Here is a 27280-nt window from a genome sequence, read left to right on the forward strand (position 1 = left end):
ACATCAGGTAGCTTGAGAAGCACTGATCTAGTCCAACCCCCTGCTCAAAGCAAGACCCATACCCAACTAAATCATCCCAGCCAGGGCTTTGTCAAGCCTGACCTTAAAAACCTCAAAGGAAGGAGATTCCACCACCTCCCTAGGTAACCCATTCCAGAGCTTCACCACCCTGCTAGTGAAAAAGTTTTTGTTCCTAAAATCCAACCTTAACCTCCCCTACTACAACTTGAGACCATTACTCCTTGTTCTGTCAGCTGCTATAACTGAGAACAGTCTAGATCCATCCTCTTTGGAACCCCCTTTCAGGTAGTTGAAAGCAGCTATCAAATCCCCCTCATTCTTCTCTTCTGCAGACTAAACAATCCCAGTTCCCTCAGCCTCTCCTCATAAATCATGTGTTCCAGTCCCCTAATCATTTTTGTTGCCCTCCACTGGACGCTTTCCAATTTTTCCATATCCTTCTTGTAGTGTGGGGCCCAAAACTGGACCCAGTACTCCAGATGAGGCCTCACCAATGTCGAATAGAGGGGAATGATCACATCCGTTGATCTGCTGGCAATGCCCCTACTTATACAGCCCAAATTGCCATTAGCCTTCTTGGCAACAAGGGCACACTGTTGACTCATATTCAGCTTCTCGTCCACTGTAACCCCTAGATCCTTTTCTGCAGAACTGCTGTCGAGCCACTCGGTCCCTAGTCTGTAGCGGTTCATGGGATTCTTCCGTCCTAAGTGCAGGACTCTGCACTTGTCCTTGTTGAATCTCATCAGATTTCTTTTGGCCCAATCCTCTAATTTGTCTAGGTCCCTCTGTATCCTCCAGCGTATCTACCACGCCTCCCAGTTTAGTGTCATCTGCAAACTTGCTGAGGGTGCAATCCACACCATCCTCCAGATCATTAATGAAGATAGTGACCAAAACTGGCCCCAGGACCAACCCTTGGGGCACTCCGCTTGATACCGGCTGCCAACTAGATATGGAGCCATTGATCGCTACCGGTTGAGCCCGACAATCTAGACAGCTTTCTATCCACCTTATAGTCCATTCATCCAGCCCATACTTCTTTAACTTACTAGCAAGAATACTGTGGGAGACAGTGTCAAAAGCCTCAAGGAACAACACGTCCAGTGCTTTCCCCTCATCCACAGAGCCAGTTATCTCGTCATAGAAGGCAATTAGATTAGTCAGGCATGACTTGCCCTTGGTGAATCCATGCTGACTGTACCTGATCACTTTCCTCTCCTCTAAGTGCTTCAGAATTGATTCCTTGAGGACCTGCTCCATGATTTTTCCAGGGACTGAGGTGAGGTTGACTGGCCTGTAGTTCCCTGGATCCTCCTCCTTCCATTTTTTAAAGATGGGCACTACATTAGCCTTTTTCCAGTCGTCCGGGACTTCCCCCGATCACCATGAGTTTTCAGAGATAATGGCCAATGGCTCTGCAGTCAGAAGAAACGAGAGGCCATTTCTTCAGGCAGATCAGCATGCAGAATGAAAGCAGCACAAGAGGCATTATTTGAAATATTTTATTAAAAAGCACTTCAGACAAACATCACTGCAAAATTTTTAGAAGGAAGAACTCTTGTTCTGACAAATTCAAACAAAGTTCATAAAGAAAACAGACTATTCTTAAGCATCAGCTTCAAAGAAATCAAGAGGCTTTTCCTGAGCCTAGAGCATTTTTGTAACCAAATCTAAAGGACAAGCAAAATGATGGGTCCGTGTATCCATTTCATGTACACTCAATAGAAGGGACAATAAAATGTTACAGGCATCAGGGAGCATCTTATTGCTTGCCAGCAAAGTAGGAAGATTGGGCTGTTATGCTTCATGTCTTGAAGCATCTTACCATTTAAATACTTTTCAGTCCCAATGGCGATTAACCATTAACGTTTCTCTTGCCTATTTCTCTTTCAATAATTAAGCCAACCCTTGGAAGGGTTAAAAGTTACTCCAAAGCACATGATGTGCAACAAGCTGCTTTACTTCATGTACTTTTCTTGTTGATCAGCCAAGATTTTTGCAGATGATTTGGCATCATAGAAAAGTTCATTTATTTCTTCAATGTGCTCCTTCTCAATGCTGTCTTTCCCATTAATCTTGGCTAGCAGGTTAGCTGGTGTCAGTAACTGCACAGCATACCTGCGATCAAAGAGAATAGGCTGAATTAACTGTTACAATCCAGCACGTCAGCACAAACTCCTAAAAGGGTACAAGTAACCTTGTCAGATTCCTACCAAACAGCTCTGTACCAGAAGCACAAAAGAGCAGCAGGATTCCAGGGAGTGCCCAGTGTACCTCAAAATGGGAGGACTATCACTTTTGGATTGTGTTTAAAAGCCATTCCTTGGGGGCTAGAGGTCATTGTCCAGCAACTAAGGCTCACTCTTACCCTGGGAAGGGTGTTGTGTACTATCACAGCACCTCCAGATCCAATCCTTGCAGGGTGTGAGAAAATTCCAATGGGTTCTACTTACCTTAAGGTTGTCTTGTTACCAATTTCCCCTAAATGGTTTAGGGCTTCCTCACTAATATTAATTCCCTCTATCTGGGCTCGAAGTTTTATGATCTGTGGAGATATAAGGTGGAGAAGTGAAGCTGCAGCAGTCATGTAACAGTCTGGACAGTAGCAGATACCGTGCTTGTTAATTAAATACACACACACGCACACAATGGCAGACAGGATATCCTGTTTAGAGATAAGACATGAAACAAAAATGTGATTTTCATTTCAAACATCCACAGCATCCTTTAAAACAAAAGACACCCCCCTCCCACCCCCTGCAAAAATCCTAAATACCTCTGGACTTCATTAATCATCATTGTGAAGGGCAGGGGAGGGACTGCATGGATCGGTAAAGTTTCATGATGATGTTGCAAGGCTGGTTAAGCCTACTCAGTAATTAGAAGCCTAGTATAAAGCTTATAGGGGAAAATCACTACAACCACATAGTTATTGACAACAGCAGTCTGAGTCCTGTGTACACAGAAGCACAGAGATGCCCCAGTCTCAATCATGCATACTCTAAGTCACTGCTATACAGCCCACTCCTACAAACCCTGCTTTCCCCTCAGCTGCTCACTCCACACCGTACAGTTTTTAGTCGCTTGATAAGTAAGATGGTAAAATAAATCAAAAAGTTACTTTATAAGGGTTCAAACCTGCCCCTCCCTAAAATCACTAAGAAAAATCTAATCTTTCAAGAACGGTGGCAAGCTTGTACCAGTTTGAAGATCTTTGTAAAGTTGGAGAGCGAGATTAATACCAATAAGCCTGAGTGTATAAAGCTGTAACAAAAGTGGGACAAGTCTCCCAGCAGTCCGTATTACCAGCTGAGTGATAAGGGGCAGCCTGGATAATGATGTTGTGTTGTAGTGCTGAGATAACTCTGGAACTGCGAGCCTCATATAATACAGGTATTTTTCACTTTGGCAGTTTTGTAAACAAGATATCAAGAAGAACTCGTTTAAATTAAAGCCATAAAAATGCAGCAGGGGAGTCAGGAGTGGGGGAAGAGAGAGTAAGAAAGAGAGAGGGGTTTGACACAGCAGGAAGTTGCTCTAAAAACATTACATTTTGAAGCAGCTTTTAGAATGTTACAAATTAATGTTAGATTTGAGATTTAAAAAAAAAACAAACAAAACTTGTAAAATCAACTTCACTTTTCCAAGCTTCCAGCTATTGCTACGCTCCAGAAATACACCTTGAGGTGTCAGTTAATGCCACATTAAAAAACAACTTTTATAACTTTTTAGCTTGTGAGAGGCACTGCTCTGTGACAAGAACATAAGATCAGCACACTAAACCCAGCAAATACATATAAAACTGCTGTAAAATGGAAGACGCGTTCGGGTGAGAGAGTTCAAGAACAGAAGTCCCAATTATGCAAGTACAGGTGTGACAATACATATGAGTTTAATGTTAAATGAGGGCTGGTATTTTATTGTAAAGCAAGTTTCTTCCACATCATTGTAGGATTAAGATATATGGGATTCCTTTGCTCTCAGACTAATGCTGGATAATGGAATTTGAATACAAGCTGCTAACTTACATCACTCAACAGAAATTTAAGAAGCATTTTACATATACTATAAACTACCCAGGCATAAGTGAAAGTTTTGCACGGACCATTTCTGAATCAGTCAGAAGTGAAGTTTCACTATTTTCAAAAAATGAGCTCAAAGTTCTCATGTGACCCCCTGCAAGGGCAAAAAAAATTTTTTTTAAATGCACATTGCCTCTGAAAACTGCTTTTTCCTAGCCAAAAAAAAGATACAAAAGGGGGAGAAAACCCATATAAAATTTAATTTAAAAACAAAGTGATTCCCTCCACCCCCAACCAAGGCTTGTGCGATTTTTTTTTTAAACTTAAACAGCTCGATTTGGTCATGAATGAAACTCAGTTGCGTCAGCTCCCAACCTCCTGAGGTGGAGGTCAGTCCTTAAGGTAGAATTGTCTAAGTATGGACACATTAAACATCGAGTGCCATGGTTTATTGGGCATAATCAGCAAGACTCTGTATATGGCTTTAGGAACAGCACTGTTGTGGTCTTTCCCCCACACAAGCAGGTCATGGCAATCACACAGTTCCTGCTCTACACTTCTGAGAGTGGACAGTTCATATATTATATCTTTAATCATTTAATAGGTTACAGGGATCACTTGAGGGTGTCCAATGTGATGGCACAGCACACACCAGTTTATATTTTATCAAAGTCAATTAACATTTTAATATAGTTCAACTCTACAAAAGGCAATTCAAAATACATGCTGCTGCTACCATAACATATCCTAGGAAAATGTAAGCACAATAGGAAGAAATCCAGGACAGAGTGGCAACCCTCACTGAATCTCCAGGCTTTGAGAGCAAGTCAGAACTTTAAAACTGGCTTTATAGACAGACAAAACCCAATTGTATTACTGTACCCTCTGGCCACTTCCATTGTAATCTGCACTACAGTGCTTCAGCTGTCCTTTCAGGTGCACAAAAACTATCCTGAGCATGCCTCGAAACAGCAATTCACAAAAGCCTCCTCACACCAAATGAAATGAGGTTTTGCCTCTACATTTATGTTCGATAAATGCCTCAGCTTCACCTTGGCACTTATCCAGCAGCATGAGCCCATTATCTTGTGACAATGCTCCCTGCCATTGACACTATCTCCTAAATAATACAAAGAATTGACAGGATAAACTGTAATGGCTCCTGTATCATGTCAGTTCACGCTATTGAGACGCTAATGAGGAAGATCTTTGACATGATGCATCATAATGGCACCCAAGGATTATAATCAATACACAATACATTGTGCTGGCCCACATGAAAGTCTTGAGGCATTGAGTAATGTATCACTACAACTCTTCCTGAACTCCGCCTAGGAGTGTGGGGGGAAAAAAAGGTACTGTATGCTTTTGTGAAGTTTAGAGACAGAAGTAGGATAAAGATAGAGAAAGTACATCTAGGGCAGGAGTCGCAGAAGAGCAGTCTATAGAGTTCTACAACACAACCACCCTCATCTTTAACATAGAGGTGCAGCCTGCAGAGACCAAAGGTCCCAACCCATAATGCCCCATTTCATATTAAGCAAAAAAGCACTGCACGTTGGAACCTACAGATTGTGTAAATTGCACCTCTGTATTAGAGATAAGGGCAACAACAATCCACTCCTTTTCTTGTGAGATAAGGTTTGCCTTTCAAGCCTCAGCCAATTTACCAATGCAGCCCTTTCGTGGGCAAAATTCAGACTCTACCACTCTAGTTCATCATACTGGTCAAACACACACACACACACCAAAAAACCAACCCAGAAAGGCAAGTTAGGCACCATGTCCCCAGGAGACTTCATGGCACAGAGATGGTTCTGGGAGTAAATCCTGCTGCCCAAGCAGAGATCAAATAGCTACAATGTAACATCACACGTAGGCAAGTGCTAGCTCTTACCTCTCTATAGGCTGGAATTCCAGAGACTTTTAAAGTAGTATTTAATACAGCCCTTACCTGTTTCATTTCCTGAGGCGTATACAGCATGGTTCGAATAATCATCACCCGGTCCAGAAGATCCAGTGGTATTCCGTGAGGGGACACTATATCCTCTGTGCCTCTGAAAGAGATACACGAGAGGTCAGACTCCTCATTCAGAGTTCAACACATGGGCTTGGTTTAGATCATGGGCCAGCAACCTTTCAGAAGTGGTGTGTCAAGTCTTCATTTATTCACTTTAATTTAAGGTTTCGCGTACCAGTAATACATTTTGACATTTTTTAGAAGGTCTCTCTCTATAAGTCTATATATTAAATAACTAAACTATTGTCATATGTAAAGTAAACAAGGTTTTCAAAATGTTTGAGAAGCTTCATTTAAAATTAAATGAAAATGCTGATCTTACACTGCCAGCCTGCTCAGCCCGCTGCCAGCCTTGGGTTCCATCCACCTAGGCCAGCAGCAGGCTGAGCGGGGCCTGTGGCCGGGACCCTGGCTGGCAAAGGGCTGGCAGCCAGAACCCCAGACCGGCAGCGGGCTGAACAGGGCCGGCAGCTGGGACCCCAGACCAGCAGTGGGCTGAGTGGCTCAGCCTACTGCCGGTCTGGGGTTCCGTCCGCCGGCTCCTGCCAGCCAGGGCCGTGTTCAGCCCACTGCCAGTCTGGGATCCCAGCCCTGGCCGCATAGAGTGGGTACCTACCTTCTCCCTGGTTCTAGCCCATTCTCTTTCTCTCTCTCTCTCTTTGCACTGAGCTGAGGGTGGGAGTGCACTGAGCACAGGGCTGGGGGTGAAGGAGCAGGCTGGGGGTTGGGGTGTAGGGTCTGGCCAGGAGCTAGAATGAGGGAGGGGGCTCAGGGTTGGGGTAGGAGGTTTGGGTGTGGAGTGCTTACCTGGGCAGCTCCTATTTGGTGCAGGTGGGAATGTGGGGTGGGGGTGCAGGAGCTCCCATTTGGTGCCCAGGGTGGAGGTGGGAATGTGGGGGGTTGCAAAAGTCAGGGCATAGGGTGAGGGGGGCTCGGTATGTGTGTGGGGTGCAGGAGTCAGGGCTGGGGGTGTGTGAGGAGCATGCAGGAGTCAGGGCATGGGATGGGGGGACTGGGTGTGTGTGGGGGGGTGTAAGGGTCAGGGCAGGAGGCTGGGGGGTGTAAGGGTCAGGGCAGAAGGCTGGGGGTGTGGGCTAGGGTTGTGGGGTTGCTCCAGCCCCCTGCCCAGAGAGGCTCACGGCAGGGGGCTGGAGGGGATATGCCATGATTCCACCCCCCTTCCCCAACTCTTCTCCGCCTCCTCCCCAGAGCAGCGAGCAGGCTAAGGCTCCGCTTCTCCCCTCCCTCACAAGAGCCATCTGCTGATCGGTGGCAGGGAGGGAAAGGAGGAGGGGCAGGAATCCAGCATGCTGGGAGAAGAGGTGGGGGAGGGGGGAACTTGCCTGCCCTGCAGCAGCAACTGGCAGGACCAAGATTCTTCACCCTGTGCCCGCCGGGGGGGGGGGGCGGGGGGCGGAGAAGAGTGGGCCGGGTTGGGCAGGATTTTTAATGGCAAGCTCCTGCATGCCAGGGTCCCGGCCTGGGTTCGGCAGTGGGCTGAGCAGGGCACGCGTGCCATAGGTTGCCGACCCCTGGTTTAGATATTGGCAACCGAGTCAGGCTACGATAAAACAAGCTGTGGACAGAAGGGTTTATTCTCCCACCAGGCACACTCACACAAGACATACTAACGGGAACTATGTCCATGACAAGGGGGAACAGACTCCGGAGTTTGTACGCTAAACCTGGAACAGCCTAAAATGAAAATATTCTTTCCCCTGCACTCTTAATCATTTCACACAGCAATACGGAAAGGTGGGAATTAGCTGGTGCCAGCTTCTTTATAGCTTGTTCTCATAGTGCTAGTCAGTCCCTAAAGAACATGCATACTACACCTGTCTGATATTCCCAAGTATATTGTACACGTTCCAGCAAGGAGCAAATTATTTTTGCTGTAGTGTTTAACCAATAAAGCAGAAATTATATGCAGTACTGAACATTGAGAGCATCTTCTTTGCTTAAACCAGCCATCACACTGCTCAGTTTTCCATACTATCTCCTTTATTCCCCTCACCTAGTATTGTAGTTGTTTATATTCCACATTAGTGATCCAGCAGACTGAGAGGTGCAAGGGCAAGACTGTGCATTAAGCGTACAGTATAGTCCCTAGAACTCTTCTTTTACCAGGGAAAAGTGACACCAAGGATTCTAGATCTACGAACTCCTTAGCTAACTATGACGACCTTTCAATTTCCAGACTCGGTACCAGTATTTGAATGCTTCAGGCTCCGCTCACGACCCCCTAAAGGAAGCTATTCAAAGGGTCAGCAAGAAAGTAAATTTCTGAAAACATCTCTCACTATGTTCACCAGTAGATGGCACGCTGCTTTCATATAATGCTATTCCTAGTCATATTAGGATACAGAGCCAATTGTATTATACAAATGTCTAGATACACCTCTTGATCCTGTTAAGGGCCATCTGCAGGCAGATATAAATGGGAAAGCAATTTAAAATACTTGGGTTAGTAGTATGATCTGTTAAACACTAAAGCCAATGGATTTTCAGGTATTGCCACAGTAATCTATGATCCGTTTTTAAGGCAAGAGGAAAGACATTCACTTTGTGACTTTCCACATGACAGATACCGTCACTAACATACCCTACTACCAGGTCAATTATTTAACAGTATCTGCAGTTGTGTCCTGGTGCTTGGGAATTCAATCCTTTAAACAGGCCTTCCTTGTATTTTGCAGGGTCCAAAGGAGATACAATACCAATCCTTACCTAATTCCTGGTGAGGGAAGCCATGCTTGAACCCGGTTAGTAACAACTGTTCAAACATAGGGTAAGAATCAGCTATGTGATTCCAAAAGCCATATGGTGGTACCATTTCTCTAGGTCTCCCACTCCAGGGCTGCTGTTCTTTGCACAGTTTATTTTAATATTTGTAATACAGTAGTGTCCAGAGGTCAAAGTGTGCTAGGTGCAGACCATCACACAGAAAGATATGGTCCCTCCTCAAAAGAGCTTTCCAGTTGAAGACCAGATGCATCAAGTGGATGTACCAAACACAGGGGACTGGGGAAGGGAGGACATCAAGGGTGAGATTATCTGATTACACAGAGTAGCTGTTTGCAGGTTCAATCAATTAAAACAAAATCAGTATCAATCCCTACTGGCAATTTATCTAGAAATTATCCGCTAGCAATTTACCACAGGCAACATGGTAGAAGTGCTTCTTGGAGAGATCTGAGGGAAAATAGAGTGATTTTATTGACTAGTTCAGAGTGTGAGTATGTGATAGAGTGAGTGCGCTTGTGAGAGAGATGGACTGGCTGGCATTGCTGGAGGAGCACAAGAGGCCTAGTCAATGCAATAGAACAGAAAAGTGCAAAGTGGGGGAGGGAGTAAGCTGAGAAGGGCTTTAAAGGGGAGAACAATAAGCTAAAAGTTGTTGCAGTGCAGAAACGAGAGCCAGAGAAAAGACTCAACAAGGACGGGGAAAACAAGGTCCAGGAAGATGATCTTAGCAGCAGTGTTTTGAATGTAGATGGGGGGCAGGCAGGAGATGTGTACATTAAAGGAAGCCAAAGAAGAGGGCAGTTAGAGTAGAACAAGGAAACAAACTTGCCAGTGGCAGCTGCTGAAGGGATCGAAAGGTGGGTCCCTGGAAACACGAGATGAAGAAACGATACTTCCATCTAACTCTCTAACCCAGTCATCTTTCTTTCCCTGGGGTGCAGCCCTCGAGCATTCAATGTGGCTCATGATCCATCCAGATGATCATCAGAGGTGTGTCAGCACCAAAGATGAAAGCATTCAAAGATCATAGTTCTTGGTATGGAGACAGCTAATTCTAACTCAGATGTATAATTCAATTTTAAAAACTGTACCTGATGATGCAGTTTCCTCGGTTGGAAGCAAAGATGACGATGGGAGCAATAGAAGATTCTAGTGCGCGATGCAGATATGTGAAACATTCAATATCCAGCATGTGAACCTCATCTACAAAGAGCACACCTGGGACCAGCTCTGCAATGCCTTGATCAATGTATTTATTCACCACCTTGTTTATCTCCCCTCGAAGCTTGTCTAAAAGACAGGAAAGAAAACCATTTTAGTAGTTCTGTTAGCGCTCTCTGCAGCTATGGGAAGGACCCTAAGACACTAAAGTGGGGGATGCCACTTTCCTAGCATCTTGATTCTAAACTGATATCCTATCATGAATGGGTGAGTAATTGTGATGCAAAGTCTCTGTGGGATTTGAGTCAGATTGACCCAAGTTCCCATGTTTTCTCATATGCGTAAGAGAGAGATGAAAGTATGATATAGAGTCATGTTCTGGGGGAGTTACTGTTTCTCACTTTCAGTTCTTGGAACTTGTATACAAAGCTGGCCATTTTGTAAGCACAACCCCTCATCAATGGTGTAAAAAGCAACTTGAAAAACAAAATTAAAACACAGCATGGATTCTGCAACAGAAAATTATATCTCACTAGTCTTACACTTCTTTTTCTCTATTGATGGATTCTAGGCCAGAAGGGACCACTGTGCTCATCTAGCCTGCCCTCATGCATACCTCACACCACGGAACTTCCCCAAAATAATTCCTAAAGCAGATCTTTTAGAAAAATATTTGATTTGAAAATTGTCAGTGATGGAGAATCCACCACAACCCCAGGTAAGTTGCTCCAATGATAAACGACTCTCACTGTTTTAAAAATGCCTTATTTCTAGTCTGAATTTGTCTAGCTTCAACTTCCAGCTGTTGGACCTCGTTATATCTTTGTCTGCTACACTGAAGGACCCATTATCAAGTATTTGTCTCCATGTCAGTACTTATTGCCTATGCTCAAGTCACCACTCAATCTTCTCTTTGCTAAGCTAACCAGACTGAGCTCCTTGAGTCTATCATTATAAAGCATGTTTTCCAATCATTTGACCGTTCCTGTGACTCTTCTCTGAACCCTTTCCAATTTATCAATATTCTTCTCGATTTATAAAAACTAGGACTGGACACAATACTCCAGCAGCAGTCGCACCAGTGCTAAATACAGAGATAAAATAACCTCTCTACCCCTACTTGAGATTCCTGTTTATGCATCCAAGGATCACATCAGCCCTTTTGCCCAGAGGGTCACACTGGGGTCTCAAGTTCAGCTGATTACCCACCAAAAAGCTTTTGACAAGATCCCACACAAGAGGCTACTAAAGAAGCCAATTAGCCATGGGGTGACAGGCAAAGTATTGTCAAGAATCAAAAACTGGCTAGGACACACAAACCAAAGAATAAGGTTAAATGGTCAAAGTTCATCATGGCAAAAGATTAAACTTTTGTACTAGGTTCAGCATTTAAAATAATTAATGATCTGGAGAGGGGGTGGTGAGTAATGAGGTAACAAAATTTGCAGATGACAAAGTCCAGAGAGGACTAGGAGGAACTTCTGAGGACCTAACCAAGCTAGGAGAATGGGCAACATGATGGTAAGAAAAGTTCAATGTCCATAAATGCAAAGCAATGGACATTGTAGGGAAAAATTTGAACTACTTTATGCTTTACAATGTTTTTAAATTCACTTTTATCAACTCAGGAAAGGGACCTGGGTGTTGTCATGGACAGACCAAAGATCTCTGCCCAATCTTTAGTGGGGGAAAAAAAAACACTAAACAAGATGAAGAATGCACAAGGGATGGGATGGAGAATAATACAGAAAATATTAAGTCATTATATAAATCAATGCTGCAGCCTCATCTGAAATAATGTGGAGTATTGGTCATTCTGTCTCAAAAAGGATATTGCAAAATGAAGACAGGGGTCAAAGAAGTGTGATGAGAATGATTAAGGGCACAGAAATCTCATGTGAAGAGAGATTAAAAGGACTAGTTGATTTACCTACAGAGATGAACAACAGGGGACATTAGACTGGGAACTTTTGTTCTATTTGTATTGTAATACAAGACAGTCAATGAAATTAAAGGTGGCAAATTCAAAAATAATATACCATATCTCCACACAACATGCAATTAGGCTATAGAACTCCTTGCCACATGAAGTTCTTGAGGCTAAGAACTTAGCAAGATTCAAGAAGGGCAGGACACGTACATAGATATAAAAAACAGAGTTAAAATTAATGCTAAATTTTTAGAAGGAATACGAAATTTCATACTTCAGGGATTAAGCCAATCTCTAACTATAAGAGATCAGCAATGATAGGCTGGTCAGGGCAGATTACCCCACATCTGCCTACTGCAGGATTCTTGCATTTTCCTCTGAAGCATCTGGTACTGACCACTGTCAGACAGGATACTGGATAAGACTGACCTCAGGTCTGATCCAGTATAAAATTGCTCTCTTCCCAATTTCAATGTTTCCACAATACCCATTGTTTTCTATCTCACATTTATACATTCCACAGTTAAAACACACTGAGGCATCAGACTGTGAGAGTGCAAGAAGAATTCTGTTATTCATCTAAGTATAAGCATCATCATCTGCATGAAGGCCAAGTTCTTAGTACTTTCAACTAGGATAGTTCTCCTACTTGCATAGCTTGTGAGGAACTCTGACCATGTTCCCAAGCGTGACTGGAAGGAAAACTAAATACTGCTGGTTTATTTTAACGTAACATTTGAGTATAAGCAAAAATATAATTCCTTAGCTTTTTGAACATATGGATCTCAAAGCTGTGCAAGATGTTACATATAGTCTGACTTTAGAATATGGAAGGTGATCTCTGCAAGAGGTGGAATACTTCAAAAGAGCATCATTCAATTTTAGTATTGAAACAGACTTTGACCTGAATTTAAGTAAGATACTTGTTGAAGCACCTTTTCTTTCAAAGCAAAAAGGACAGAAGATTTTTACTGTAGGTATTTTTCCTTCTGTGATTTGTAGGTAAGAAGAGAATCAGTTCCACTTATAACACCCATATTAAAGTGCATGGGCTGTTGCTATAGGTGAATCAATGCCACACAGAACCACTCAACAGTGATCCTTTCACAGCCATTTTGCTACTTTGCAAAACTATTGTACAGTTGCATAATATGAGAAAGGTAGCACACTCCAAGGTGAAAGAAGAATTTAGTTCTAGAATTGTATTGGTTTGTTCCTTCATGGAATGTTTGGGTCCCCTACCATATCAAGTGGCACCATTTTGAAAGAACAGGGAGATATATCCTAGTGTCCTGACTAACTTTCACTCTCAATAAAATGGGCTCCAATGTCTTAAGCAACATATGGGATATTATTATTTGGACAACGGTGCTGCATTTGATTCCAGTCACTGCACTGCTGGCACCTAACTTGTGACTTTCTGAAGTATTCTGAAATAATTCACCATTAGAGTTGCTACATAAATTCAGTTCTTTCAACTCCTTGTCTAGTAGGCATATGTATAGCTTATGTTGAGGGTTAAGATGTGGTGCAAGCAATTTTTATACCTGTAATTTCAGTTTTTTTAGGCTTCATCAATTGTCCCATCATGGAAAGGATGTCCTGCCCACCCTAGAAAAAGCAAAGTTAGAGATCAACAATTTCTCCTTCCTGTGCTGTTGCTCAATGCACCAGGTTTGATATGGACCAGGCTATTATAGACGGTAGGGTTTTACACCTTTAGGATACAAAGTTGAATAATCATTTATTTGGGGTCCTTTGTAATATTTTAGCTCCAACAATGGCCGATTCTGTTTCTAATCCAACTGTCCAACTCATTATCACGTCACTGCCTTGGGATTCCAAATTTATCCTTTTTTAGTTAAAAGAATGCCTCTTCACTCCCTTTTTAGGTCTGGACTTGAGAGAGAACAGTGAGAGAGCTCAAAGTTTAACACCCTTTCCTACAGCATTGTCAATTTCCCTCCTCACACAAATAGAACTGATCAGAGAGCAGAAAGGCTGGAGCTGCCTGTTTGGACTGTGAGTATTCAACTTTCCAACAGATGGATGGTTGTGTTGGGATTTTAAGACTTTTACTCCCTTATTTTTGTAGGGTGAGTCTAGTGGGGTTTTTTTTGTTTATAAGGGAGATTATTTTGAAATAAGTAGATCAAGGGGCTGGAGTGTCAAATTGTGGGTATGTCAATCTTGGGAGTGTTGCTTCACGTATAGAACCTATATGAATTTTTATTTTTATTTTTTTTAAAGTCACTGTCCGTATACAGCACAGCTTGACAAAGTGGTGACCTCCCAATACTGGGGAAAAGAGGAAAAAACACTCCCTATACAAAAAGTTTGCTACTGTAGAAAGCTTAAGGTGCTACTGCAAGTAACTGGGGAGTATATTAAGTTACTAAACATTTCTAAAGGATACAGGGGCACTTACAGAAATTACACTGAAGTCAGACAAGCAAAGATCATTTATCAAAGTGTTCGCAGTTCCCATTTCATGGCCGATGAAACAATAAACTACAGAGCAAAGGAAGTTAATGTGTATCCAGAACATTTTAAAAAATAAAAACAATGCAGACCTGCTGGTTGCTACCAGTTCATGTCTAAGTATTGAGGATGGAAAGTAACCTACTCTTCATGTGGTGATGGGAATAGCTCCATATAAAAACCTCGTATTAGCTTCAGCCCCTAGGTTTTTTGGTTAGTTAGGGTCTTTTTTGGCACAGATTATGCTTTAGCTTCTAGTGCAGCGGTTCCCCGACGTCTTTTGAGGAACCCATCCTTGTGATGTATTTGGTTGGTACCCCCTTCTCCTGGTATTCTCTGGTACTATGCTCTGACACTTTTTTCTACAATTGCTCATTCTTGCACCTCTTTTGCTTTGCCCCCTTTCTCACTTGCTGCTATTCTTTTTTCTTTCTGTCCTTTGTTCATGTTCTCATTTTTTCTTGTTTTTTGTGGCCCCTGGCTATTCCTTCACTCACCAGAAAGCTACTTGCTGGATGGGATGAAGAGCATCTACCAATGTGTCTGTGGGGCTGTGAAATGTACTCTTGCTGGCAAGAGTTTCAAGAGCAGATACACAAAGACTGAGCAAGCAAATTGCTCCCTGAACGTTTATGGAGCTGGTTCTGTGGCCAGGAACTGCAGGAAAAGGGAGAGAAGATGGGTTTCAAGGTGCTACCTACTGTTTTTTCAATAGTGGCATGTTTTCAGTGGAGTGAGCAGAACCCACAGCCTGCAGCATGCCCCATCCTCACTGCTTCTCATCCTTTCCCCACATGCCCTTGGGTTAGTCTGGTACCCATCCTCAGGCTAAAACAGTTTTTTGCACAGATTTAGTCTCTAGAGTCAAGTACCTGAGGTCTAGCATTGGCCACATCCAGGTCATGAAGGGTGACATCCTGAATAATTTCTTTTTTCTTGTGTACATCGCCCTTTGGCAAGGGGACGTACTCTTCAGCTTCAAGGTCAAATTCTGTGGCATAAGTATCACATCTGCCTTGCCTCTGTGGAAAAGGGTTGGTGGAGGAGTGGAGGAGGAGAAGAGAGGTAGAGGGGGAAGAGAAACACACGTATACAGTTAGTTTCATTGCCAAGACCTTGAGTGACATATAGTTGATAAAGGGCTTGGTTCACAATTCCAGTCCTGACAAGCTTTGGTTGACACTTCAGAATATGCCTTGTTCCCCGCTTAGCAACATGCATATTCTATCTACTGATCAAGGCTCAAAAACCCTGTTAAAAAACACCTGATATTTTCCCACTGAATATTCCACCTCCCTCTGCTCTTCTTTTAACTGTATGCAATTTCTGCTAAAGGACAAATCCAGCAGATTAACTAGAGATTGGGAGAACTGTTCAAGACTTCTTTGTAGGTGGGTGATTTATTATACGATACGAAATATTATGCTCATCCATTAAACAGCAAGTATCACTGTACACTACATTTTAAATCAGATATAAAAAGAATGCTAACTAATGCGGTATTCCCTTCTACATGCATACATCTTGTGGAGAAAATATCAGAGATAAAAGAAAGATTAAATACACTGCATATTTCAGTTTGAGAATGACTAAAGTTGTTTGGATTTTTTCCCTCCCTTTTGAAAAGATGTCTTGGTCTTAAAGGTTAAAGGAAAGAAAGCTCATCTCAGACAGCTGCAGGGATGGCTTCCTTGCCAAGATGACCTTAATTGTGAACTGGATGACCACCCTGTCTTGAGGCAGGAGGAATGTCTCCCTCCACAGCAGCGAAGTCCCGGGCCTTTCTTTTACACAGTCTTATCCAGCTTGCCCAAGCCAAATAAGGTTAATAGGTCACAGGGCCTTTGGCAGAGGTGACACTGGAAGTTCTTTGAGTACACAAAGCAGGGTAACAGTCAAGTCATGTTTTGGCTTTACCTTGACAGCTCCACTGTTTGCTTCAATGTAAATCACATCCCCGGCTTCCACTCGCTCCTTCTGTAAACTTTCAAAGATGCTGGGGTCCAACTGGAGACAAACAACATGGGAGATTAGACAGTTCCATTGTATTGCAGAATGAGCATGAAACGAGAGATTTAAACCAAAGCTTGTTAGACAGTCAGACAAAATAAGTTAACATTTCACAAAGTTGAAAATTCTGAGGTTCAATTCAATCTTTAGGGCAAGACCTAGAACAGGCTGCACAAAGGGTATTGTAAAATTTCCTTATTCACTTCCCCTTCTATTTGAGCAAGAGGCTTTTTGACTAAGCCATATTTACTATTTTACTTAACTTTTATTTACAGAGGGTATTTAAACTTTTCTTGCCTACTCTGTTTTTCTGATGAATTAATGTTATAATACAAATTGCATTATGCCAAGTTGTGAGGATGCTGGTATATATCAGGAAGAGGATGCCTTACATTTCATACTGATATACTCTTTGTTCTCAGGGTGCAGTGCTTTTCTTGGCTGCTAGTCAAACCCTATAAAGGGCTAGCTGTTAGTTCTGGAATAAACTGCACCTGTTGACCACTCAAAAGTCTTTTTATGTTTTTATGGAGTGATGTGACCCTTTTATTCATAGTCTCAGACTTTAAGGTCAGAAGGGACCATCGCGATTACTGACCTTTTGTTCTCTTTCCTACATGCAGTTACTAAATGAGCAAGGTGGAAGCCAGAACATGGCATGTGCTTTTGTTTTTTTTGCGTGGATGGTTCATTTACTTCCACTAAGGATTCTCTTATTTTGCATCTTCAAAATGAACAAAGAGAAGACAATACGTGCTAAACAGCAGAGATGCTGCTGTAAATTCTCTTATCGCCATTTTATATACTGTATAAGGAAGGAAAACTGAGGTACAGATTAAGTGACTTGTCTACAGAAACAAAGGGAGTCAGGGTCTGACTTAGGAACAGAACTGGGTTTTTGGCTCCCAGCCACATGTTCAGACCACTGGACCTTCCTCCTTAACATAAAAAGGAGGCAAGGAACATATGAAATAATATACACTAATACAGGCAAGATTTCAAGAAGCTATCTTCCAATATTCAGGTGGAGTACCAATTTTTTTTTAAAAAAGTGTTTTCTTGTGTATTTAATTGTTGTTATAAATATGGAGCTGTAGTTGGGGTCAAGCTCAGCATCACATACCAGAAAAATGTGCTGCCCTGGAGAGGCAGATCCATTTGGCTCCCGAGTTCAGTCCTTTATTCCATGGGGCTGGTAATGCTATCAAAGTGGCACACTCAGGCATTTCTTGCAGTCTGAGCTATCCTTTGAGCTGTCTGAAGGTGTGTGTTTGGTGGGGAAAGTTAGGGGGAAATGGCAGTTTTCAGAGGACCCCTGGATCAACAAATCCCCCTGTAGCTGAACACAGAAGGTTATCTGAAGTTAAGTCTTTAAAGTACTAGTAAGAGACCCAAGAGTAATATTTCTATATAATATGAACAGGTCAACTTGTTTACTACCAGTACGCAGGTGACAGGGGGAAGAAATGGGCTATTTTTAACTTTATTTGGTACTGGGCTAGAGATAACAAAATTAGGTAAGATGGGAACAAATGGTGCAAGGATGCATATCTGGGACATGGAATGACATGCCAGAGAATTTATCATATATACCTTCAGCTGCTTTGTTCCTTTTGCTGTTTTGAGTCCTATAATTACATGGCTAATAGTTTTGCCATATCCACCCATCGGGTTCTCAGTCTCGCATGGAGTTAATTCTGTGACTTCACCTTCATAAACTTCCTTGGTCTCTTTTATCCTCAATCCTACAAGAAATAGTTTAGATGAATTGCAGTGTTTAAATGAGTGGCCATTTACATTTAATTATTCTTGACTCTCACCATCTAGAAGTCATTCTGGCCAATGTCTATAAACTTGAGAGCATTGAGGGTGTTTACATACTACAATGTACTTCATGGCAATTCCCTACTTTGGAAACTAGAAAATAAAATTAATACCTTGTTGTTGTTTTTTTTAATATTAGTAGGAAAGAAAATTGATCCCCAGGTCACTTAATTGGAAAGCTAAGGACATTCATGCAGTTTAAGCCAAAATCCTGACCAACAGTGATGGTATTAGGGACACTAAGATTTTAAAAACCAATGCCTTCATGTAACTTTAGAGATTCTAGTAACAAAAAGAAAAGGAGTACTTGTGGCACCTTAGAGACTAACAAATTTATTTGAGCATAAGCTTTCGTGAGCTCACTTCATCAGATGTAACAAAGTTAAAGGTAAAAATGCATGTTAACTATTTTATTTTAAAGAGATTCTGACAGAGGTTAATGTTTAACATTTAAAGTGTTTGTTTTTTAAATTAATATATTATAGCCAAAGATGGACCACATATATTATTAAGAGACCTCTGGTGGTGTGCAAAATTCAAACCACTCCTGGATTTCTGACAGTAGAGCCCCTTTAGAGATATGCAGACTTTTCTAGTCTGTGTACTTCTCTAGGACTCCCATTACCATAGTATCTATTACAGTAACTCCTCACTTAACGTTGTAGTTATGTTCCTGAAAAATGTGACTTTAAGTGAAACGATGTTAAGCAAATCCAATTTCCCCATAAGAATTAATGTAAATAGGGGGGGTTAGGTTCCAGAGAAAATTTATTGCCAGACAAAAGGCATTATATACATTTTAAATAATCCATTTAATGTAGGTATTAAACAGGCTGGCAGTCCCCCATCAGCTCCCCTACACACCGCCTCCAGTGCCTCCCGCCCGCCGGCGGATCCCATGGATCAGCGCCTTCCTCTTGCTCCCCCGTCTCCTGCCCGCGGCAATCAGCTATCTTGCAGCATTCAGGCTGGGGGGAGGAGAGAGGATGCGGTGCACAGCCTTCCCCCTCCCTCCCCTGTCTCCTGCAATCAGCTGGTTTGTGGCATTCAGGAGGCAAGGGGGAGGCTGCGCGCAGCCCCCTTGCTCCTCCCCCCAGCCTCCTGAAGGCAGCAAGTCAGCTGATTGTCATGGGTAGGAGGCGGGGGGAGCAGGGAGAAGGCGCTGATCTGTGGGGTCCACCAGCGGGGGGGATGCGGTGGGGGGGAGGGGGCCTGTTGCCAGCTCATTATAGGGGAGCATTGCACAACTTTCAATGGGCATGTTCTGTAATGGAGCAGGGATGTAACATTGAAACAATGTTAAGCAAGAGGACGTTAAGTGAGGGGTTACTGTACTCCCTCTATGGCCATCTATAATCAAATCTTTAATTTATATTTTAAATTTCTAAATATGGGGTGGAGAGAGTTTTATGGTCAGATTATCCTAAGAATAAACACCACTACTACTATTGTGCAAAGGTTCCAACTACATGAAAGTTCAAAGAATCCACTCCTCAACAGGCACTGTAAAATACATATGTTATGAGGTTCATGCACCATCCCAAAAACAACAAGTGGACTGTATTGAGATACAAGGGAACTCATTCTGTACACGACTGGAGGTCACCAGAACCCTATAAAAGTTCCCTTGTTTTGTAGCTTTACATTTTGCAGCTTTACATTTTGCTTTGAAATAAATACATGGATCAGACACTTCACCAGTAATCTTGAGTTGCTGATGGCGGGGGATATAATTTTGACAAAAATAATATGGGTCTGTCTCCCCCTGCTGGTCTCGTATTAAGAATGGGATTTTTAAAGTAAGACATAAATGTGAATTGAAGAGTTTGATAATTTTCAGTGGAATTGTTAGTTTATCTTTGTTGTGAAATACCCTGCAATACACATCACATAGAATATAATTTCAGAAATTTAACATTTCTATATAGTGTCTTGGGTGTGCCTTAACAGAGAAATTAACAAGTCTCTGCTTTGAACACCTTATTATTTAAGTAACATGAAATGATGCAGGGAAGATAGCATATCACAGAAATTTACAGCTAATGGTGGTTGCTCTAGCCAATGGTATGAATTGTTTATTATTGCTCTGTCATAAATATAAAGGGAAGGGTAAACCCCTTTGAAATCCCTCCTGGCCAGGGGAAAGCTCCTCTCACCTGTAAAGGGTTAAGAAGCTAAAGGTAACCTTGCTGGCACCTGACCAAAATGACCAATGAGGAGACAAGATACTTTCAAAAGCTGGGAGGAGGGAGAGAAACAAAGGGTCTGTGTCTGTCTGTAGTCGTCTTGGCCGGGGATAGACCAGGAATGGAGTCTTAGAACTTTTAGTAAGTAATCTAGCTAGGTATGTGTTAGATTATGATTTCTTTAAATGGCTGAGAAAAGAATTGTGCTGAATAGAATAACTATTTCTGTCTGTGTATCTTTTTTGTAACTTAAGGTTTTGCCTAGAGGGGTTCTCTATGTTTTTGAATCTAATTACCCTGTAAGATATCTACCATCCTGATTTTACAGGGGGGATTTCTTTATTTCTATTTACTTCTATTTTTTATTAAAAGTCCTCTTGTAAAACACTGAATGCTTTTTCATTGTCTCAGATCCAAGGGTTTGGGTCTGTGGTCACCTATGCAAATTGGTGAGGCTTTTTATCCAACATTTCCCAGGAAAGGGGGGGTGCAAGTGTTGGGAGGATTGTTCATTGTTCTTAAGATCCAAGGGTCTGGGTCTGTAGTCACCTAGGCAAATTGGTGAGGCTTTTTACCAAACCTTGTCCAGGAAGTGGGGTGCAAGGTTTTGGGAAGTATTTTGGGGGGAAGGACGCGTCCAAACAGCTCTTCCCCAGTAACCAGTATTAGTTTGGTGGTGGTAGCGGCCAGTCCAAGGATAACGGATGTAATATTTTGTACCTTGGGGAAGTTTTGACCTAAGCTGGTAAAGATAAGCTTAGGAGGTTTTCCATGCAGGTCCCCACATCTGTACCCTAGAGTTCAGAGTTGGGGAGGAACCTTGACATGCTCCTTAGTTGTTAGAGATTTTAATTGGTTGTAGTAGGAGCAAGGTTTATTTTAGGCAAGAGGCAAATTTGGAGTTTAGATATGAAGATGATCTAGGTCAAAGAGCTCTCTAATGGAGGTATTTCCTGCAGTTATATTCAGATGCATGATTCCAGAAATGGAACTTATGGGGTCCTGTATTTATTGGCTTAACAGTACTAAGAGGAGTAAAATTTTGTTTGCCACGTAAGCAAGTATAGGTTGGAGACATAAGGAATAAATATACTGTTTAAGCAGTGGCTATTTTAAGAGAGATTTTTGACTGTAACTGTGCTTTAACATATTCTGTCAATATCTTTGCCAAATGCTAATAAGCTCTGTACAGGATTAACATCTGTGCTACTTTTTTTTTTTTAAATCAGAGGACAGAATTGCCCTATAATCTTCTAGTCCCAGTACATCTTGTCTTTTTATGTCTTTTATGAACCATAAGCTCTCCACAGCAGAGACTGCCTGTCTTGATGAGTCCTGAACAGCACCAAGCACATGTCAGACCCTGATAATAACTCTAGTATTAAGCAAAAAGAAAAGGAGGACTTGTGGCACCTTAGAGACTAACCAATTTATTTGAGCATGAGCTTTCGTGAAGTGAGCTGTAGCTCACGAAAGCTCATGCTCAAATAAATTGGTTAGTCTCTAAGGTGCCACAAGTCCTCCTTTTCTTTTTGCGAATACAGACTAACACGGCTGTTCCTCTGAAATCTAGTATTAAGGAATCCTGACAATAATAATTCTGACAGAGAGCACCTTCAATATGGCAAAGAAAACAATCTAAACGAGAGATGGGACCCACACTGGGTACATTGTTAGGAAGCATGTCAATGAGCAGGGCCCAGAACAATTGGAGAATCTGATGCACTAGTGGCTGTCCGTACGGGTACTGTCCCCAAACACAGCAGACTCTTGCTGCATCCAAGAATAAGAAACCCTGTGAATGAGACTCGGGTATTTGACTGTTAGTCAGAATCATTTCAATAATACTGCAGTGGCTAAACCAACTGAAAGTGCTATGCATGAGATGTATAACAGGCCACACATGTTGCGACCTGCTATGTGAAGAATCACATGACATAGCACACAGTAAGTATCAGGATCACAGTGAGACTTGAGACAAGTTGCTCCTACACCTAAGAAGTGTTATCTTACAGTCATCACATGCCTTGCATTGGGGTTATTCCAATTAGAAAACAAAACCCTTTTCTGAAAACATGCACTAGAAATTCCTTTTTATGACAATGAAAGTAAAAAATTAGATCTGAGCATGACTGAAAAGTGTTTATTTCATGTAAAACAGGGGCTTATTATTAGTCCTTTAAAATATGTTTGGATTTTTTGTAAGTGGTGTTAAAAGAAACAAATCTCCCCAAAGGAATGTTTTACAATAACTTGCATTAGGTAAATCTGACATGGAATTCAACAAAAGGGAATAGAAGAATCTCAGTCTTTCACTAGCACCACTCTTCGTTTAAAAGCATCCGTGTGCTGACCCGCAGGGAATGTGAAGCACCAACAATGTGGTTGGCTGTTAACTAGAGGGAGTTAAATTACTGCTATCTCTAGGAATGACAATATGGAGACAGGTTTCATCTGCTGGTTCAAGTTTCCAAAGCTCTGACAAGGAATTTCATCACATCAAGGAAATACTGTAGACTGCTCTCTCTCATCTCTGATCTCCCTCCTCGCAAACTCTGCCAACCTAACGGTAACTTACAGATTAGACTGCTGAAAATTGCTTTTTTATAGAAATCAATGGGACACTTTTGTTTGGTTGCAGGCTTGAGAGAGATACTTCACCAAATACCTAGCTGAAGTCCATGGTGAATCACTACATAGAAGCCATGGAAATTAACTGATGCTGTGTTCAGACTGAAAACAATTAGGCTATCTTTATGTAATCCAAATGCATCCAAGGGAAATTTTTGACTGACTTTATCAGTTGTCAGTAGCAATCATATAAAAGTAATATAAGAAGATTAATTTAAAGACTCAATGATCTTTTGTTGCAAATTTAACTTTGTTCTTTCAGATAAAATGAAACCCAGACAATTCAAGTTAATTTCCTCTTTAATTCTAGAATGCATTTACCACTTAATAAGATACTCATCTTACTAGCATGGAACATTTTCTTGTGCTCACTTAGAATAAAATGTCAGGCAAAGTACTGATATGTAGGAGACTTAGGTTTAAGTTTTTGGCTAGCAAGGATTGAGAATGTTGTCAAGAGAAAAAGAGGAGCATTTCCCTCTCTACAAAACGCTCCAGACTTAAGACTCATGTTGACAGATTCTAAAGAGAATTTTTTTCTCACTTTGTCCAGCAACAATATGCAGGAACAGGAGAACATCCTGGAGGACAAGGCAAGAGAATGGAAAAGTTTTCCCCGCCACAACCTTGGAAGGGAGATGAACTGGAATAACTGAGGTGACAAAGACATGAACACTGCATTAAGTTTCAAAGTGCAGAAAACCCATACTGACTCAGCTAAGATGAGGAACAAGACCAAATGAAACATGGCTAGAAGAACATTGAAAACTGGAGCATGAAAACATGGCCCCTCACCAGAACTACGGAAAAAAGCTAGTGTTCTGTTGTTCAATTTTTTTTTTATTTTTTTAAAAACCCAAACATAAACACTTTACTCTTCTTCTATTTTAACACTTACCTATAGCTCTTCTGAAATTTTCCATCAGGACTTCTGTCTTCTTGATCTCGGTGGAGTATACCTCACTTCCAACCATAGGACAAAACGGAACCTTGCTTCCCAACTCTTGAGCAATAGCTAGAGCCAAAGCAGTCTATAAAAATTCGAGAGACTGAACTATTACACACTTAAAAATTCTCATGAGAAATAATTGTATAATGACTAAAAGATCTTGTGGAAAAGACGATTGCCACTCCAGAAGGTTAAAATACTTTACTCATTAAATCACCTTTTGTCCAAGAATCTGTAAGTGCTTTAAAAATATTCTTTTAAGCCGCACAGTGCTCAATTTTATAAATAGAGCACTACAAGTGCCTCCAATGAGATGATGGAATAATGAGAAGTGGAACCTAGGAATCCTGACTCCCAGGTCCTATGTTCTTACCCACTCTACTTTCTCATATACAACTGTTGCACTTTCCCCTTACATCATGGCTTTTATCCAAGGATTATAAAGCACTGCCAAAAAACACTTCAAGCTAGTCATAAAACAGTTTAGTAGTATTGGGCCGTGTCTTTTTAACATTCAGTATGAAAGGTGTTAAGACTTGTAAAGTGCAAAAAACAAAAGTTTAAATGCTTTTAAAACCCCAAATTTATATGTTTAAGAAGACCTTTCTTTAAAAATCACACACTTCATATTACCTTTTCATTCACTCATGTACGCAAAGTGGTTTTTACAATGTTGGCACTAGAACGGGACACTGCCACCGCATGCTCATAACATGGCAAAATACAATTTGGAGCAAGGATCAATACTGGCTCAACTTTGGCTCAAGTTTATACTTAAAAAAAGTTCCAGTAACTGGAGAAGGTATCTGTTGAAATTGTTACTAGGAAATATTTGACCCCACTATATTTAAGATAGAGTAGTAGAGAACAGCTTCAGCACTGAGAAGAAAGACAATACCTTGCCAGTTCCAGGAGGTCCTGCCAACAGCACAGCTCTACCAGCCATTTTCTTGCTTTTGATCAATTCCACTATAACACCACAAGCCTATAAATTAAAGAAATTAATTTAGATATTTATCAGAACACCTAAAGATTACTAAAGGAGCATTCTCAACCAGTTTAGACACAATAATACTTTTACACTGCCAGAGCACCTTTCATTGCAGAGGAACCCACCGTGCTTAATAAGAATTACCACTCATAACACCATTAAGATTAAGTGTGATCTCAGTAATAAATGGCGAAACTCAGGCAGAGACAGAAGTGATTTCCCCAAATCAATGAAAATCTGTGGCAGAAGTACAAACAGAGCCCAGGAGTTCTGACATTTTACTGTAAACGCAAACTTCTTACATGTACCTATAAGCGTTTGAGACTGGAGTGGCTCTTAAAACATTTAGGGTATAAAGAAAGACACATGAGAGCGTGGTCCAGTGGATAAGACATGGGTCTCAGAGTTAGCAGATCTGGGTTCCACCCAAGTTATGCTAATGAGCTGCCGTGGGACCTTGGGCAAGTCACTGTGCCTCTCTGTGCCTCAGTTTCCCCACCAGAAGAAACAGATGACGGCACCAATCTTCTGTTGTTAAAGTGCTTTGACACCTGTGGATGCGTAGGGCTATACGGGTGAGCTGCCACAGCGGAGGTTCGACTGAGGAGCCTGCAGGGCGCATGGAACTGGAGTTTTACCAGCGAGCCCACAGGAGAGACAAAGGTTTAAGTAGCTGGACTGTGGCCCCCCCCCCCAGGTGGCCGCGGGAGGGGGCCGAACAAGTAGCCCCGGCAGGGGCCCCACGAAGCAGCCGGGCCGGACATTTCAACGCCCAGCTGGTGGTTTCGGCGCCAGCGCGGGTAAGGGATGGGGCCCTGCGCGAGGGGGCGGGATGCGCAAACGGGCAGCAGAGCCTCGCCGCTCAGCCACGGGGGCGCTTTCTGCCTTCTGGGCACCCCCGCTCCCATCCCGGCCTCCTGTGGGCCGGGGCCTCTCACCTCCCGGGCGTTCTCCTGCCCCACCAGCCCGGCCCCCGCCGGCTTGGCCGCGCCGCTCTCATCCAGCCCCAGCCCCTTCACGTGGCTGTGCGCGGCGATGCGCTGCGTCTTCGACGTGCTCTTCACCTCCTCGATCTTCATCTTCACGGGCTCGGGGCTGCGGGGCAGACACTGGGCGGCAACTCCCTCCGCTCCAGACGGGCGCGGGTAACATGCGGCCCGCGCGTTACCAAGGCTCCCGGCGCCTGGCTAGCCAATCCCGCCCTCTACCTTGCCATTGGCCAGCGCCGCACGATCCTCACTGCTTATTGGAGAGGGCATGTGTCTGTTACTGGGAAGGCTTGAGACAGCCCGCCCATCCACTTCCACTTGCGCTCTTAATAGAGGTTCCGGCTTCGCCCGCTTGCTCTGGAGCTATTGGGCCGGGACAAGGCAGCCTCTGTAGGGCCCAGTCAAGTCTTGCAGAGGAGGGTTTACAGAGGCTAGGAAAAGGAATTACAGGATCCGCGTGGGGTATGGGAGGAGGTGTGATAGGGGGATTCCCAGGCTTAGGAGACTCCCCTCCCAGGTCAGGTGCCTGGGGAATCTTGGGCTGCTCAGGTTACAGCCTTATGTGCCTCTGGCAAATGGAGGGGAGCGAGGACTGCTTGCTTCTAATGAACAGAAATAACTAGATTTATTTTCTGTGATAGTGGCTGTGTCAAAATGACAAAGGGCACAAGCATTTGCTTGCTCTAGAGATCTCCTGAAGCATGCAGCCCTATCTCATTCATGGGCTGCCTCTAATTGAGCCTGATTGTTTTGCTGGAACTGACTGGTAAAGGACTCTCTGTGCAGGTATGGGAGAGGCATGGGGTCTCTTGCCCTTGCGCTCAGGTGGCCCATTGATTTTGCACTGGTTTGTAAGAGGGTATAACCATCAGTGAAATAGTGATAGCTTGAAGAAAATACTCCTTAAAAATCTATACTTTGGTCCCACTAACATTTCCTTTTTAGCTAACACTTCCCTTTTAAAGAAATAATGCTCTAAATACTTCTAATAGAGGTAGCAAAATTAACCTTTTATCTTCCAGCTGTCTTGTCTTGTAATTTCCTTCATTAACATTTTATAATGTTTTATATTAGCCGCAAAAAGAAAAGGAGGACTTGTGGCACCTTAGAGACTAACCAATTTATTTGAGCGTGAGCTACAGCATCCGATGAAGTGAGCTGTAGCTCACGAAAGCTTATGCTCAAATAAATTGGTTAGTCTCTAAGGTGCCACAAGTCCTCCTTTTCTTTTTGCAGATACAGACTAACACAGCTGCTACTCTGAAACCCGTATTAGCCGTGTACATGAAAAAGTAGTTTTTCTATACAAAGTGTTTG

General features: G+C 42.5%; 1 protein-coding gene across 1 annotated transcript; it reads right to left on the reverse strand.

Annotated features, from left to right (window-relative positions):
* Positions 1-1515: 1515 nt before the first annotated feature.
* Positions 1516-26172, reverse strand: RUVBL1 (RuvB like AAA ATPase 1). The gene is made up of 11 exons (XM_073351379.1): positions 25913-26172; positions 24882-24968; positions 23933-24065; positions 17987-18138; positions 16301-16390; positions 15256-15405; positions 13450-13513; positions 9903-10101; positions 6001-6103; positions 2478-2569; positions 1516-2142 (listed from the first exon to the last, which is right to left on the reverse strand). Exons 1-11 carry the CDS (start codon positions 26051-26053, stop codon positions 1983-1985), a joined length of 1371 nt encoding a protein of 456 aa, XP_073207480.1. The 5' UTR covers positions 26054-26172; the 3' UTR covers positions 1516-1982.
* Positions 26173-27280: the final 1108 nt, after the last annotated feature.

Source organism: Lepidochelys kempii, chromosome 7 (assembly GCF_965140265.1).
Source record: "Lepidochelys kempii isolate rLepKem1 chromosome 7, rLepKem1.hap2, whole genome shotgun sequence".
NCBI classification, from domain to species: domain Eukaryota; kingdom Metazoa; phylum Chordata; order Testudines; family Cheloniidae; genus Lepidochelys; species Lepidochelys kempii.